At 58.5% G+C, this 12,616-nt stretch overlaps 1 protein-coding gene across 1 annotated transcript in view; it reads left to right on the top strand.

Moving 5' to 3' along the window:
• LOC311164718 (syntaxin-1B) overlaps positions 1-11,967 on the top strand; it is a gene marked incomplete at both ends in the record, with an annotated part of 18,906 nt that extends 6,939 nt beyond the window's left edge. The window contains 5 exons of the mRNA XM_084224281.1: positions 803-911; positions 2,576-2,649; positions 5,509-5,646; positions 9,170-9,280; positions 11,887-11,967. Of these exons, the coding sequence (XP_084080407.1) occupies positions 803-911; positions 2,576-2,649; positions 5,509-5,646; positions 9,170-9,280; positions 11,887-11,967 (513 nt within the window). The remainder of the gene's footprint in view (positions 1-802; positions 912-2,575; positions 2,650-5,508; positions 5,647-9,169; positions 9,281-11,886) is intronic.
• Positions 11,968-12,616: the final 649 nt, after the last annotated feature.

Below are 12,616 nucleotides of genomic sequence, written 5' to 3'. Positions count from 1 at the left end.
TCTCACCTGTCTCACCTGTCTCACCTGTCCCACCTGTCCCACCTGTCTCTCACCTGTCTCTCACCTGTCTCACCTGTCTCACCTGTCTCTCACCTGTCTCTCACCTGTCTCACCTGTCTCACCTGTCTCTCACCTGTCCCACCTGTCTCACCTGTCTCACCTGTGTCTCACCTGTCTCACCTGTCTCACCTGTCTCTCACCTGTCCCACCTGTCTCACCTGTCTCTCACCTGTCCCACCTGTCTGTGTCTCACCTGTCCCACCTGTCCCACCTGTCCCCTCTCACCTGTCTCACCTGTATCTCACCTGTCTCACCTGTCCCTCACCTGTCCCACCTGTCTCACCTGTCCAATCTCACCTGTCTCACCTGTCTCACCTGTCCCACCTGTCCCTCACCTGTCTCTCACCTGTCCCACCTGTCCCACCTGTCCATCCCTCACCTGTCCCACCTGTCCCACCTGTCTCTCACCTGTCTCTCACCTGTCTCACCTGTCTCACCTGTCTCACCTGTCTCACCTGTCCATCCCTCACCTGTCCCACCTGTCCCACCTGTCCCACCTGTCTCACCTGTCTCACCTGTCTCACCTGTCTCACCTGTCCCTCACCTGTCCCACCTGTCTCACCTGTCCAATCTCACCTGTCTCACCTGTCTCACCTGTCCCACCTGTCCCTCACCTGTCTCTCACCTGTCCCACCTGTCTCACCTGTATCTCACCTGTCCCACCTGTCCAATCTCACCTGTCTGTGTCCCACCTGTCTCTCACCTGTCCCTCACCTGTCTCACCTGTCCCACCTGTCCCCAGCACTCGACGCTGTCCCGGAAGTTCGTGGAGGTGATGACCGAGTACAACGCGACGCAGTCCAAGTACCGGGACCGCTGCAAGGACCGGATCCAGCGCCAGCTGGAGATCAGTGAGGGTCACCTGGGCTCACCTGGGCTCACCTGGGCTCACCTGGGCTCACCTGGGCTCACCTGGGCTCACCTGGGCTCACCTGGGGTCATCGGGGTCATCAGGGGACGGAGCGGTCACCACCACTGACCGCTGCCAGGAGCGGATCCAGCGCCAGCTGGAGATCAGTGAGGGTCACCTGGGCTCACCTGGGCTCACCTGGGCTCACCTGGGCTCACCTGGGGTCATCGGGGTCATCAGGGGACGGAGCGGTCACCACCACTGACCGCTGCCAGGAGCGGAATGAGATCAGTGAGGGTCACCTGGGCTCACCTGGGCTCACCTGGGCTCACCTGGGCTCACCTGGGCTCACCTGGGCTCACCTGGGGTCATCGGGGTCATCAGGGGACGGAGCGGTCACCACCACTGACCGCTGCCAGGACCGGATCCAGCGCCAGCTGGAGATCAGTGAGGGTCACCTGGGCTCACCTGGGCTCACCTGGGCTCACCTGGGCTCACCTGGGGTCATCGGGGTCATCGGGGGACGGAGCGGTCACCACCACTGACCGCTGCAAGGAGCGGAATGAGATCAGTGAGGGTCACCTGGGCTCACCTGGGCTCACCTGGGCTCACCTGGGCTCACCTGGGGTCAGTGGTCATCGGGGTCATCAGGGGACGGAGCGGTCACCACCACTGACCGCTGCAAGGACCGGATCCAGCGCCAGCTGGAGATCAGTGAGGGTCACCTGGGCTCACCTGGGCTCACCTGGGCTCACCTGGGCTCACCTGGGCTCACCTGGGCTCACCTGGGGTCATCAGGGGACGGAGCGGTCACCACCACTGACCGCTGCCAGGAGCGGATCCAGCGCCAGCTGGAGATCAGTGAGGGTCACCTGGGGTCACCTGGGGTCACCTGGGCTCACCTGGGCTCACCTGGGGTCAGTGGTCATCAGGGAATGGGGACGGAGTGGTCAGTGTCCATCAGTGTCCGGGCTGGTCACTCTGACCGCTGCCAGGACCGGAATGAGATCAGTGAGGGGTCAGTGGTCACTCAGTGGTCACTCTGGGGTCACTCAGGGTCATCAGGGGTCACCTGGTCACTCAGGGGTCACTCAGGGGCAGCAGGGGTCAGTGGTCAGTGGGAGGGGTCAGTGGTCACTCAGGGGTCACTCTGGGTCACTCTGGGGTCACTCGGGGTCATTCGGGGTCAGTGGTCAGTGAGAGGGGTCAGTGGTCACTCAGCGGTCACTATGGGGTCACTCTGGGGTCACTCGGGGTCACTCTGGGTCATCAGGGGTCAGTGGTCAGTGGGAGGGGTCAGTGGTCACTCCTGGGAGTGGTCAGTGTTGGGTTCAAGGGCCAGTCTGGGAGTCAGGGGTCATTCTAGGGGTCAAGGGGTCACTCTGGGGGTCAAGGGGTCAGTGGGGTGGTCAGTGGTCACTCTGGGGGTCAGGGGGTCACTCAGAGGTCAGTGGGGGGGTCAGTGGGAGGTCAGTGGTCACTCTGGGGTCACTCTGGGGGTCAGGGGGTCACTCAGTGGTCAGTGGGGGGGTCAGTGGGAGGTCAGTGGTCACTCAGTGGTCACTCTGGGGGTCGGGGGCCATTGGGAAGGAGCGGTCACTCACTGGTCACTCGGTGGTCACTCGGTGGTCACTCGGTGGTCACTCAGTGGTCACTCTCCCGCAGCCGGCCGGACCACGACCAACGAGGAGCTGGAGGACATGCTGGAGAGCGGCAAGCTGGCCATCTTCACGGACGATGTGAGTGACCACTGCGGCCACCGGGGTCACTGGGGTCACTGGGGTCATTGGGGTCATTGGGAGTGACCACTGGGGTCACTGGGGTCACTGGGACTGACCGGGGTCACAGGGGTCACAGACACGCTGGCCATCTTCACGGACGATGTGAGTGACCACTGCGGCCACGGGACTGACCACTGGGGTCACGGGAATGACCAGGGGTCATTGGGGTCAGTGGGGTCAATGGGAGTGACCACTGGGGTCACTGGGACTGACCGGGGTCACAGGGGTCACAGACACGCTGGCCATCTTCACGGACGATGTGAGTGACCACTGGGGTCATGGGGTCACTGGGGTCATTGGGGTCAATGGGAGTGACCACTGGGGTCACTGGGACTGACCGGGGTCACTGGGGATACTGGGAATGACCACTGGGGTCACAGGGGTCACAGACACGCTGGCCATCTTCACGGACGATGTGAGTGACCACTGCGGCCACTCCGGCCACGGGAATGACCACTGGGGTCAGTGGGGTCACTGGGGATACTGGGAGTGACCAGTGAGGTCACTGGGAGTGACCACGGGGTTCACAGGGGTCACAGACACGCTGGCCATCTTCACGGACGATGTGAGTGACCACTGCGGCCACTCCGGCCACGGGAATGACCACTGGGGTCAGTGGGGTCACTGGGGTCAGTGGGGATACTGGGAGTGACCACTGGGGTCACTGGGACTGACCGGGGTCACAGGGGTCACAGACACGCTGGCCATCCTCACGGACGATGTGAGTGACCACTGCGGCCACTGCGGCCACCGGGGTCATTGGGGTCAGTGGGGTCACTGGGGATACTGGGAGTGACCAGTGAGGTCACTGGGACTGACCGGGGTCACAGGGGTCACAGACACGCTGGCGATCTTCACGGACGATGTGAGTGACCACTGCGGCCACGGGACTGACCACTGGGGTCACGGGAATGACCAGGGGTCATTGGGGTCACTGGGGTCAATGGGAGTGACCACTGGGGTCACTGGGACTGACTGGGGTCACAGGGGTCACAGACATGCTGGCCATCTTCACGGACGATGTGAGTGACCACTCCGGCCACTGCGGCCATGGGACTGACCACTGGGGTCATGGGGGTCAATGGGGTCAATGGGAGTGACCACTGGGGTCACTGGGACTGACCGGGGTCACAGGGGTCACAGACACGCTGGCCATCTTCACGGACGATGTGAGTGACCACTCCGGCCACCGGGGTCACTGGGGTCACTGAGGTCACTGGGGTCATTGGGGTCAGTGGGAGTGACCACTGGGGTCATTGGGGTCACTGGGACTGACCGGGGTCACAGGGGTCACAGACACGCTGGCCATCTTCACGGACGACGTGAGTGACCACTGGGGCCACGGGACTGACCACTGGGGTCAGTGGGACTGACCAGGGGTCATGGGGTCAATGGGGTCACTGGGGATACTGGGAGTGACCACTGGGGTCACAGGGGTCACAGACACGCTGGCCATCTTCACGGACGACGTGAGTGACCACTCCGGCCACTGCGGCCACGGGACTGACCACTGGGGTCATTGGGACTGACCAGGGCCACTGCGGCCACCATGACTGACCAGGGGTCACTGGGGTCAATGGGACTGACCACTGCGGCCACCGGGACTGACCACTGCGGCCACTGTGGCCACCTTGAGATCTCTGGTGACCAGCTGACCACCAGGTCACCCTGAGTGACCCTGAGTGACCCCACCTGACCCCACCTGACCCCACCTGACCCTGAGTGACCCCAGCTGACCACCAGGAGATCCTGAGTGACCACCAGGTGATTTATGGTGACCACCTGGAGATCTCTGGTGACCAGCTGACCCCACCTGACCCCCGTGACCCCAGTGACCCCAGATGACCCCAAGCGACCCCACCTGACCCTAAGTGACCCCACCTGACCCACAGTGACCCCAGCTGACCCTGAGTGACCCCCGTGACCCCAGCTGACCTTGAATGACCCCAGCTGACCCCAGTGACCCCACCTGACCCTGAGTGACCCCAGTGACCCCAGCTGACCCTGAATGACCCCAACTGACCCCCAGCTGACCAGCTGACCACCAGCTGACCACCAGGTGATTTCTGGTGACCACCTGGAGATCTCTGGTGACCAGCTGACCCTGAGTGACCCCTGTGACCCCGAGTGACCCCGAGTGACCCCACCTGACCCTGAGTGACCCCAGCTGACCCCCAGGTGCCCCTGAGTGACCACCAGGTGATTTCTGGTGACCACCTGGAGATACCTGGTGACCAGCTGACCCCCAGGCAACCCCAGCTGACCAGCTGACCCCCAGCTGACCCCAGCTGACCCCGAGTGACCCCACCTGACCCTGAGTGACCCCAGTGACCCCAGCTGACCACCAGCTGACCACCAGGTGCCCCTGAGTGACCCCCAGGTGACCACCAGGTGATTTCTGATGACCACCTGGAGATCTCTGGTGACCAGCTGACCCCACCTGACCCCCGTGACCCCAGTGACCCCAGATGACCCCAAGCGACCCCACCTGACCCCCAGTGACCCCCGTGACCCCGGGTGACCCCAGCTGACCCTGAGTGACACCAGCTGACCCTGACTGAGCCCCAGCTGACCCCAGCTGACCCTGAATGACCCCAGCTGACCCCGAGTGACCCTGAGTGACCCCCGTGACCCCAGCTGACCCTGAGTGACCCCAGTAACCCCCCACCTGACCCCCGTGACCCCGGGTGACCCTGAATGACCCCAGTGACCCCAGCTGACCCAGCTGACCCCAGCTGACCCAGCTGACCCCGAGTGACCCCCGTGACCCCGAGTGACCCCCGGGTGACCCCGAGTGACCTTTTGGTGCCCCCGCAGATCAAGATGGACTCTCAGATGACCAAGCAGGCGCTGAACGAGATCGAGACGCGGCACAACGAGATCATCAAGCTGGAGAGCAGCATCCGGGAGCTGCACGACATGTTCGTGGACATGGCCATGCTGGTGGAGAGCCAGGTCCGGCCAGAGTGACCACTGGTCATCCTGAGTGACCACCGGGTCATTCTGAGTGACCGCTGGTCATTGGGAGTGAGCAGAGGTCATCAAAACCCACCCAGGACCCACCCAGGGGCATCAAAACCCACCCAAAACCCACCTAGAACCCATCAAGGGTCACCTGAGAGTGACCACTGGTCATCCTGAGTGACCACTGGTCATCTGGGAAGGGTTAGAGGTCATCCTGAGTGACCACTGGTCATCTGGGAGGGGTTAGAGGTCATCCTGAGTGACCGCGGGTCATTGCGAGTGACCACTGGTCATTGGGATGGGTTACGGGTCATTGGGAGTGACCACTGGTCATCACAACCCACCCAAAACCCACCTAGAACCCATCAAGGGTCACCTGAGAGTGACCACTGGTCATCCTGAGTGACCACTGGTCATCTGGGAGGGGTTAGAGGTCATCCTGAGTGACTGCGGGTCATCCTGAGTGACCGCGGGTCATTGGGAGTGACCGCGGGTCATTGGGATGGGTTACGGGTCATTGGGAGTGACCACGGGTCATCCTGAGTGACCACTGGTCATCCGGGAGCTGCACGACATGTTGGTGGACATGGCCATGCTGGTGGAGAGCCAGGTCCGGCCAGAGTGACCACTGGTCAGCCCGAGTGACCACTGGTCAGCTGGACCCCGTGGGGAGTGGTTACGGGTCATTGGGAGTGACCACTGGTCATTGGGAGTGACCACTGGTCATCAAAACCCACCCAGGGTCATCAAAACCCACCCAAAACCCACCTAGAACCCATCAAGGGTCACCTGAGAGTGACCACTGGTCATCCTGAGTGACCACCGGTCATCCTGAGTGACCACTGGTCATCTGGACCCATCAAAGGTCATTGGGATGGGTTACGGGTCACTGGGAGTGACCACTGGTCATCCTGAGTGACCACGGGTCATTGGGAGTGACCACTGGTCATTGGGATGGGTTTGAGGTCACTGGGAGTGACCACTGGTCATCCTGAGTGACCACTGGTCATCTGAAGCCATTGAGGGTCAATGGACCCATTAAGGGTCATCAAGAACCCTCCAAGGGTCATCTCAAGTGACCACTGGTCATCCTGAGTGACCACTGGTCATTGGGAGTGGCCATGGGTCATTGGGAGTGACCATTGGTCATCCTGAGTGACCACTGGTCATCTGGAGGGGTTAGAGGTCATTCAGAGTGGCCACTGGTCATCTTGAGTGACCACTGGTCATTGGGAGTGACCGCTGGTCATCCTGAGTGACCACTGGTCATCAGGAGGGCTTAGAGGTCATTCAGAGTGACCACAGGTCATTGGGAGTGACCACTGGTCATCAGGAGGGGTTAGAGGTCATCAGGAGTGACCACAGGTCATTGGGAGTGACCAGTGCCCACCATGAGTGACCAGTGGTGACCGTGACTGACCAGTGGTCACTCTGAGTGACCAATACTGACCATGACTGACCAGTGGTCACTCTGACTGACCAGTGGTCACTCTGGCTGACCAGGGGGAGATGATTGACCGCATCGAGTACAACGTGGAGCACTCGGTGGTCACTGACTGACCAGCGGTCACTCTCACTGACCAGTGGTCACTCTGGCTGACCAGTGGTCACTCTGAATGACCAGTGGTCACTCTGGCTGACCAGTGGTCACTCTGGCCACCCAGGGGGAGATGATTGACCGCATCGAGTACAACGTGGAGCACTCGGTGGTCACTGAGTGACCAGTGCTGACCATGAGTGACCAATACTGACCATGACTGACCAGTGGTCACTCTCACTGACCAGTGGTCACTCTGGCTGACCAGTGGTCACTCTGACTGACCAGTGGTCACTCTGAATGACCAGGGGGAGATGATTGACCGCATCGAGTACAACGTGGAGCACTCGGTGGTCACTGCCTGACCAGCGGTCACTCTCACTGACCAGTGGTCACTCTGAGTGACCAATACTGACCATGACTGACCAGTGGTCACTCTGGCTGACCAGTGGTCACTCTGGCTGACCAGGGGGAGATGAGTGACCGCATCGAGTACAACGTGGAGCACTGGGTGGTCACTGAGTGACCAGTGCTGACCATGAGTGACCAGTGCTGACCATGAGTGACCAGTGGTCACTCTCACTGACCAATGGTCACTCTCACTGACCAGTGGTCACTCTGAATGACCAGTGGTCACTCTGGCTGACCAGGGGGAGATGAGTGACCGCATCGAGTACAACGTGGAGCACTCGGTGGTCACTGAGTGACCAGTGCTGACCATGAGTGACCAGTGCTGACCATGAGTGACCAGTGCTGACCATGAGTGACCAGTGCTGACCATCACTGACCAGTGCTGACCATCACTGACCAGTGGTCACTCTGGCTGACCAGTGCTGACCATGAGTGACCAGTGCTGACCATGACTGACCAGTGGTCACTCTGGCTGACCAGTGGTCACTCTGGCTGACCAGTGGTCACTCTGGATGACCAGGGGGAGATGAGTGACCGCATCGAGTACAACGTGGAGCACTCGGTGGTCACTGAGTGACCAGTGCTGACCATGAGTGACCAGTGCTGACCATGAGTGACCAGTGGTCACTCTGGCTGACCAGTGGTCACTCTCACTGACCAGTGGTCACTCTGGCTGACCAGTGGTCACTCTGGCCACCCAGGGGGAGATGATTGACCGCATCGAGTACAACGTGGAGCACTCGGTGGTCACTGAGTGACCAGTGCTGACCATGAGTGACCAGTGCTGACCATGAGTGACCAGTGGTCACTCTCACTGACCAGTGCTGACCATGACTGACCAGTGGTCACTCTGGCTGACCAGTGGTCACTCTGGCTGACCAGGGGGAGATGATTGACCGCATCGAGTACAACGTGGAGCACTCGGTGGTCACTGAGTGACCAGTGCTGACCATGAGTGACCAATACTGACCATGAGTGACCAGTGGTCACTCTCACTGACCAGTGGTCACTCTGGCTGACCAGTGGTCACTCTGGCTGACCAGTGGTCACTCTGAATGACCAGGGGGAGATGAGTGACCGCATCGAGTACAACGTGGAGCACTCGGTGGTCACTGAGTGACCAGTACTGACCATGAGTGACCAGTGGTCACTCTGGCTGACCAATACTGACCATGACTGACCAGTGGTCACTCTGGCTGACCAGTGGTCACTCTGGATGACCAGGGGGAGATGATTGACCGCATCGAGTACAACGTGGAGCACTCGGTGGTCACTGAGTGACCAGTGCTGACCATGAGTGACCAGTGGTCACTCTGAGTGACCAATACTGACCATGACTGACCAGTGGTCAGTCTCACTGACCAGTGGTCACTCTCACTGACCAGTGGTCACTCTGAATGACCAGGGGGAGATGAGTGACCGCATCGAGTACAACGTGGAGCACTCGGTGGTCACTGAGTGACCAGTGCTGACCATGAGTGACCAGTGGTCACTCTCACTGACCAGTGGTCACTCTGACTGACCAGTGGTCACTCTGGCTGACCAGTGGTCACTCTGGCCGCCCAGGGGGAGATGATTGACCGCATCGAGTACAACGTGGAGCACTCGGTCGATTACGTCGAGCGCGCCGTGTCCGACACCAAGAAAGCCGTCAAGTACCAGAGCAAGGCCCGGAGGGTCAGCGGGGATACTGGGCAGACTGGTTTATACTGGTTTATACTGGGAGGGGCTGGGAGGGACTGGGAAGGGGCTGGGAGGGGACTGGGAGGGACTGGGAGGGTGCTGGGAGGGACTGGGGGGGACTGGGAAAGGGTTAAAGGGGGATTTGGGGTTACTGGTTTATACTGGTTTATACTGGGAGGGGCTGGGAGGGACTGGGAGAGATTCAGGGGGAATTGGGAAGGGCTGGGGGATACTGGTTTATACTGGTTTATACTTGGAGGGGGCTGGGAGGGACTGGGAGGGGGCTGGGAGGGACTGGGGGATACTGGGAGGGGCTGGGAGGGACTGGAAAAGAGTTAAAGGGTGATTTGGGGTTACTGGGTTATACTGGTTTATACTGGGAGGGGCTGGGAGGGGCTGGGAAGGACGTGGAAGGCACTGGGACAAAATGGGAGGGGACTGGTTTATACTGGGAGGGACTGGGAGGGGACTGGGAGGGACTGGGAGGGACTGGGAGGGACTGGAAAAGGGTTAAAGGGGGATTTGGGGTTACTGGTTTATACTGGTTTATACTGGGAGGGGACTGGGAGGGACTGGGGGAGACTGGGATGGGACTGGGAGGGACTGGGGGATACTGGGAGGGTGCTGGGAGGGACTGGGAGGGACTGGGAAAGGGTTAAAGGGGGATTTGGCGTTACTGGGTTATACTGGTTTATACTGGGAGGGGGCTGGGAGGGGCTGGGAGGGGGCTGGGAGGGATTCAGGGGGAACTGGGAGGGGCTGGGGGATACTGGTTCATACTGGTTTATACTGGGAGGGACTGGGAGGGACTAAGGGGGAACTGGGAGGGACTGGGAGGGACTGGGAGGGACTGGGAGGGGACTGGTTTGTACTGGGAGGGACTGGGAGGGTCTCAGGGGGGACTGGGAGGGGCTGGGGGATACTGGTTTATACTGGGAGGGGTCAGTGGGGGCACTGGGACGGACTGGGAAAGGGTTATAGGGGGATTTGGGGTTACTGGTTTATACTGGTTTATACTGGGAGGGGCTGGGGGATACTGGGAGGGGACTGGGAGGGGACTGGGAGGGGACTGGTTTATACTGGGAGGGACTGGGAGGGATTCAGGGGGGACTGGGAGCGGCTGGGGGATACTGGGTTATACTGGGAGGGGCTGGGGGGATGCTGGTTTATACTGGTTTATACTGGGAGGGTGTTGTGGTAGCTGTTGGGAGCTGGGAGGGGACGGGTTTATACTGGTTTATACTGGTTTATACTGGGAGGGGGCTGGGGGAGGGGTCGGTGACGCTCTTCTCTCCTCTCTCCCCTCCCCCGCTGCCGGGACGCCCCAAAAACCCCCAAAATTCACCCAAAAATCATCAAAATGATCAAAATTCACCCAAATTCATCAAAATTGTCAAAATTCACCCAAAATTCACAAAAATTCACCCCAAATTCACCCAAAATTCATCAAAATTCATCAAAATGCATCAAAATTCACCCAAACGCCTCAAAATTCCCCCCAAATTCACGAAAATTCACCCAAAATTCATCAAAATTCACCCAAAATTCATCAAAATTATAAAAATTCACCCAAATTCATCAAAACTCATTAAAATTCACCAAAATTCATCAAAATTATCAAAACTCACCTGAAATTCATCAAAATTATCAAAATTCCCCCAAAACCCCCCGAAATTCACCCAAAATTCATCAAAATGCATCAAAATTCACTCGAATCCCCCAAAATTCACCCACCCCCCTCCAAATTCCCGAAAATTCACCCAAAATTCATCAAAATTCATCAAAAATCACCTAAAATTCATCAAAATTCATCAAAATGCTTTAAAAATCACCTGAAATTCATCAAAATTATCAAAATTCACCCCAACCCCCCCAAAATTCACCCAACCCCCTCCAAATTCCAAAAAATTCACCCAAAATTCACCTGAAATTCATCAAAACCCATCAAAATTCACCCAAAATTCATGAAAATTCACCCAAAATTCATCAAAATGCATCAAAATTCACCCCAAATCCACCCAAAATTCATCAAAACGCATCAAAATTCACCCCAATGCACCCAAAATTCACCCCAAATCCCCAAAACCTCCCGAAAATTCCCCGATTCCCCAAATTTCCCCAAATGCCCCAAAATTCCCCCAAATGCCTCAAAATTCCCCCAAATCGCCCCTCAAAACGTCCCCAAAATCCCCCAAAATTCACCCGAATCCCCCCCAAAATCCACCCTAATTTGCCCCAAAATTCACCCGAATCCCCCCAAAAATTCACCCGAATCCCCCCAAAATCCACCCTGAATTCCCTAAATTCACCCGAATCCCCCCAAAATTCACCCGAATCCCCCCCAAATCCACCCTGAATTCCCTAAATTCACCCGAATCTCCCCAAAATTCACCCGAATCCCCCCCAAAATCCACCCTGAATTCCCTAAATTCACCCGAATCCCCCCAAAATTCACCCGAATCCCCCCCAAATTTACCTGAATCCCCCCAAATTCACCCGAATCCCCCCAAATTCACCCCAAATCACCCAAAAAACCCCAAATTTTCCCAAAAAATGCCCCAAATTTCCCAAAACCGCCCGAATTGGCCCCAAACCTGCAGAAGAAGATCATGATCATCATCTGCTGCGTGGTGCTGGGCGTGGTCCTGGCCTCCTCCATCGGGGGCACCTTGGGCCTCTAGGGCCCCTCCCCCACCCCCCAGGCCCCTCCCCCCCAACGCCCCGCCCCCTCCCCGCGCCCCTCCCCCCCACCCGCCCCGGGTAATTAACCGCATCAATCGCGAATAATAAATTAATGAGTTAATTAATTGCGAACGGAACGAAGCAGCACCGCCGACCACGCCCCCTCCTCGAGGCCGCCCCGGCGGCGGCAAATCTAAGCTCCGCCCCTTTTTTGCCTTTCTCCCCTCCCCCCGTCATCTTCCTCTTCCTCATTGGCCCGAGTCCATCGCATCATCCCCGGCTGGCCACGCCCACGCCTCGGGGTGGGGGAGGGGGGAGTTTGGGTGGGGTTGGGTTGGGTTGGCCAAGTTGGGTTGGGTTGGGTTGGGTTGAGTTGAGTTGGGTTGGGTTGGGTTGGGTTGAGTTGAGTTGAGTTGGGTTGGGTTGAGTTGGGTTGAGTTGAGTTGGGTTGGGTTGGGTTGAGTTGGGTTGAGTTGGGTTTGTTGGGTTGAGTTGGGTTGAGTTGAGTTGGGTTGAGTTGAGTTGGGTTGGGTTGGGTTGGCCAAGTTGGGTTGGGTGGGTTTGAGTTGGCCAAGTTGGGTTGAGTTCAGTTGAGTTTGGTTGAGTTTGGTTGAGTTGGCCAAGTTGGGTTTGGTTGAGTTGGGTTGG

The sequence above is a fragment of the Fringilla coelebs genome (assembly GCF_963513975.1).
Source record: "Fringilla coelebs genome assembly, chromosome: 35".
Classification (NCBI taxonomy): domain Eukaryota; kingdom Metazoa; phylum Chordata; class Aves; order Passeriformes; family Fringillidae; genus Fringilla; species Fringilla coelebs.
This window is presented reverse-complemented; position numbering and strand designations above follow the sequence as displayed.